The 3,243-nt window shown below is 59.8% G+C and overlaps 1 protein-coding gene across 8 annotated transcripts in view; it reads right to left on the bottom strand.

Annotated features, from left to right (window-relative positions):
• Window positions 1-306: 306 nt before the first annotated feature.
• Window positions 307-3,243, bottom strand: part of NTNG2 (netrin G2) — a 72,141-nt gene continuing 69,204 nt past the window's right edge. For all 8 annotated transcript variants that reach the window (XM_019638957.1, XM_019638942.1, XM_019638951.1 and 5 more), the window contains one exon: window positions 307-2,677. In XM_019638957.1, coding sequence (XP_019494502.1) covers window positions 2,442-2,677 — 236 coding nt within the window. In that variant the 3' untranslated portion in view covers window positions 307-2,441. The remainder of the gene's footprint in view (window positions 2,678-3,243) is intronic.

The following is a 3,243-nucleotide window of genomic DNA, read 5'->3' as shown; positions in this document are numbered from 1 at the left end:
ACCGCAATGATTGGGAGGAAGGCGACTGTTGTTTACAAGTTGCAGCCAGCGTTGATGGTTATCTCAGAGTAGATTTGGGTCATCCTGCCCCCCTGTGCTCGTTTACAGGTGGAGGGTGGAGGCAGGCCCTGACTGGCTGGCCTAACGCTGCCGTGTAGTGGGCAGTGCATGGCATGAGGGCTGCGGCTGAGGGAAGAAGGGTTTTAGCCTCTCTGGCTTCAGCGGGCTCAGGGGCCCGGATGCTGGACGAACCTATAATTTAGGAATTGGTAAATCTGCATGTAACAGAAAACCCAAATTCCAGTGTTTTGCACATCAAGGTTTATTTTTCTCACACATTGAGAAGTGCGGAGGTCGGCAGCCAGCGCTGGTCCCTGGCTTTGCTAGGTCCTTAGAAAAGCAGCATCTACCTTCTTGGCTCCACCCAGGGTTACCAGGGGGCCCCTCCCTCCAGCCCTGCTGACTCAGCACTAGGGGGAGAGTTGAGAGAGAAAAGCCAGGACCCAAAACTCGGCCAACTGAGGCTTGGGGAGTTGGGGGAGGGAAGTTTTCTGGGGAACTTCCTGGAAGCCCCACCCATCACTCCTGCTTACATTTCATTGGTCAGAACTGTCACATGGCCACTCCTGTGCACAAGGAGCCCCAGCTGGGGGTAGTAGGGTTCTGTCAATAAGGAAGGTGGTAAAGCCACAGGGACCTGACAGAAGGCACTTCCTTTGGGGGCTGGGAGGTGACCCTGCCACCTGGCATTGGGGCTGGGAGCTGGGGGTGCTTGGCCTTGAGATGCAGCTAGTTGTAGTTAATGTCAGCTGTAGCGCCCCTTTGCCGTCTTGTAATCTCATCATCCTCAAGGCCAAGTTTTGTTAAACTCAGTCTTAGCATTGTCTTGGGGCCTTGAGAGCGTGTGGCAGGTCTAAGCTTCCCAGCCTGGAAAGAGTGGCTGCTGCTGGCAGAAGCCGGTGCCAGAGGGTGACTGCAGGCGGGGGCTGTAGGAGCCGTGAGGATCCAGAACTGAATTCGCGGCCCTGGGAGTCTTCCTGGCTTGAGGAAGGAAGTATGTAGGGAGGGAAATCCGGAGTGCCACCCCCGAGGGCTGGACAGACCCAGTGCACCCTCCCTAGCCAAGGGCCTCAGACGATGGGCCCCATTCTTCAGAGCTTCCTCTCACAACTTCACACTGTTCCTACGTCCCCTTGGCCATCCCTCCTTGGGACTCTCGGCCAGCAGGGGCCTCTGGAAAGAGGCAGTGGCAGCAGACACTGGGCCTGAGGCTTGGGGCCCAGCAGGTCTGAGGCCACACCACCCTTCTGATTTACAATGGAAACCGGGTCTGGAAGTCACAGCCCAACAGAAAGCCGGGCTGGCCGTGTCCCTTGGACTTCATAGCAACTACATCAGCGTCCACTGTGTGCTGTTAAATTTGAGGACAGCTGAGGAAAACTGCAATAAACTCCGTTTGGGTTTTTTTTTGGTTTTTTTTTTTTTGTTTATTTTAAGGAAAGGAGGGAGACAATCCCCAAGTTTGGGGAGCATGTGGTCACTGGCATGGCCACACCTGGCCAAGCAGTGAGGGAGCCTGGGGGACGGTGGCCTGAAAGTGATATTGTTTCTTTAAGGCTATTTTGGGGCTCCTCTTTAAATCCCAAATGAACACAGAAAGGAAGCAGGCCCTGGAGGCAGCAGTGAGCAGATTTTTTACTCTGTCGGATTATACACCATCAAGCACCCCGTGGCGACCAGCTTCCCGCGCATGTCCCTTCTTACAGGGTACGGTTAATACAAACAAAAATAGTTCTCTACAAAACGAAGTTTCCAGCCCTCCCAACCCTCCTTCCTAACTCCCTCCCCCAGACGGCGAGTTCCTTGGTCACCAGGCCTGGGGTCTGGTGGGTTGCAAAGGAAAACTGAGAAAGAATATAAAAGAGAATCAAGTCAGCGACTAGAGTTGTAGGCAACTGGAGTTCTGAGTCCGCTGGCTGATGATAAGCCAGGGATAGGCGCAGGGGGTCTGCAACAGTCGTGTGTGTGTGTGTGTGTGTGTGTGTGTGTGTGTGTGTGTGTGTGTGTGAACCTGGGGGTGTTGGGTGAGCAGCGTTTCTCCCCACCCAGTCTCACCGCCAGCAAAAAACATTTAAAATAAAACCGGAAAGGGACAAGGGGCGAAGGGTAATAGAAAAACTAAGACCCAAATCACAGGGCGCTGGGGCGAGGGCCCCACAGCGCCCCCTGCTGTAGAGCCAGGGCGGGGCAGGTGCCGCGGAGTCGGGCGGGAGGAGAGCAGAGGACTCTGCTGAGTAGCACCTGGGAGCAGCTCCGGCTGCACTCTTCTCGCCGCCGCGCCACGGAGGCCGGCCCCCGGGCCCCCGGAGCCTCGGGCCCCTGGGCGCAGGGCGCAGGGCGCGCGGACCCGCTCTCACTGGCCGCGGGTCCCCCGGCAGGGCTCAGCAGCCTAGGCGGGCGGCCAGTCCCAGCAGCAGCAGGCAGCCGAGCAGGGTGGCGGGGTGCGGCGCGGCCCCGGGCGCGCGGTCGCAGTCCAGGCTGCCGTCGTCGTCAGCGGAGTCGCAGCGAGGCTGCTCGCAGTGCACGCCGGTGTAGCCGCGCGGGCAGGCGCAGCGCTGGTTCTGCAAGCAGGTGCCGCCGTTCAGGCAGAGCAGCTGGTCGTCGTCGCACACGTTGGCTGCGGGGCGGAGGGGCAGTTAACTCGGGTGGGGGCACGGCCCACCCCCCACGTTGCAGCTTCTGCGACTGGGATGTGCGAACCCCTGGGGCCGTGGCCGGGACTACGGGGCTGTGTGAAGGCTCAGGGCACACTGGGTGCAAAACGTCCCTGAGCGGATGGTAACAACGGCGGGGCGAGACCTGGCCCCTGCCTCCCTCCCACCACTGCTCCCGGCTCTCCCCGCCCCCGGGCACTGGCCTTGGAGAGGTTCTTCGGACGCGCCCGCTCTTTTGCCTCCAGAGCTTTGCACGTGGTGTTCCATGTGCCTGGAGCGCGCTTCCAACTTCCTCCTTTGGCCAACACGGGTCTCCGCCAGGCCATCATTCCCACCGACCGCCTCGCTCCTCCCCCCTCCAGCCAACTCCAACCAAACCGCAACGCCGCTTTGCCTCCAACCCCCGTCTCAACCAACCCCAGCTCGGCCTCTCATGGTTCCCACCTGACAGGACTCTCCCCAGACGCTTCAGGGCCACCCCGCCCACCTGGCCTGGTCCACCGTCCCCAGCCCCACCTCCGGCAGCGTG

This window comes from Hipposideros armiger, unplaced genomic scaffold, assembly GCF_001890085.2.
Source record: "Hipposideros armiger isolate ML-2016 unplaced genomic scaffold, ASM189008v1 scaffold_3, whole genome shotgun sequence".
NCBI lineage: Eukaryota > Metazoa > Chordata > Mammalia > Chiroptera > Hipposideridae > Hipposideros > Hipposideros armiger.
The sequence above is the reverse complement of the archived record's forward strand: the minus strand, read 5'-3'. Positions and strand labels throughout refer to the sequence as shown.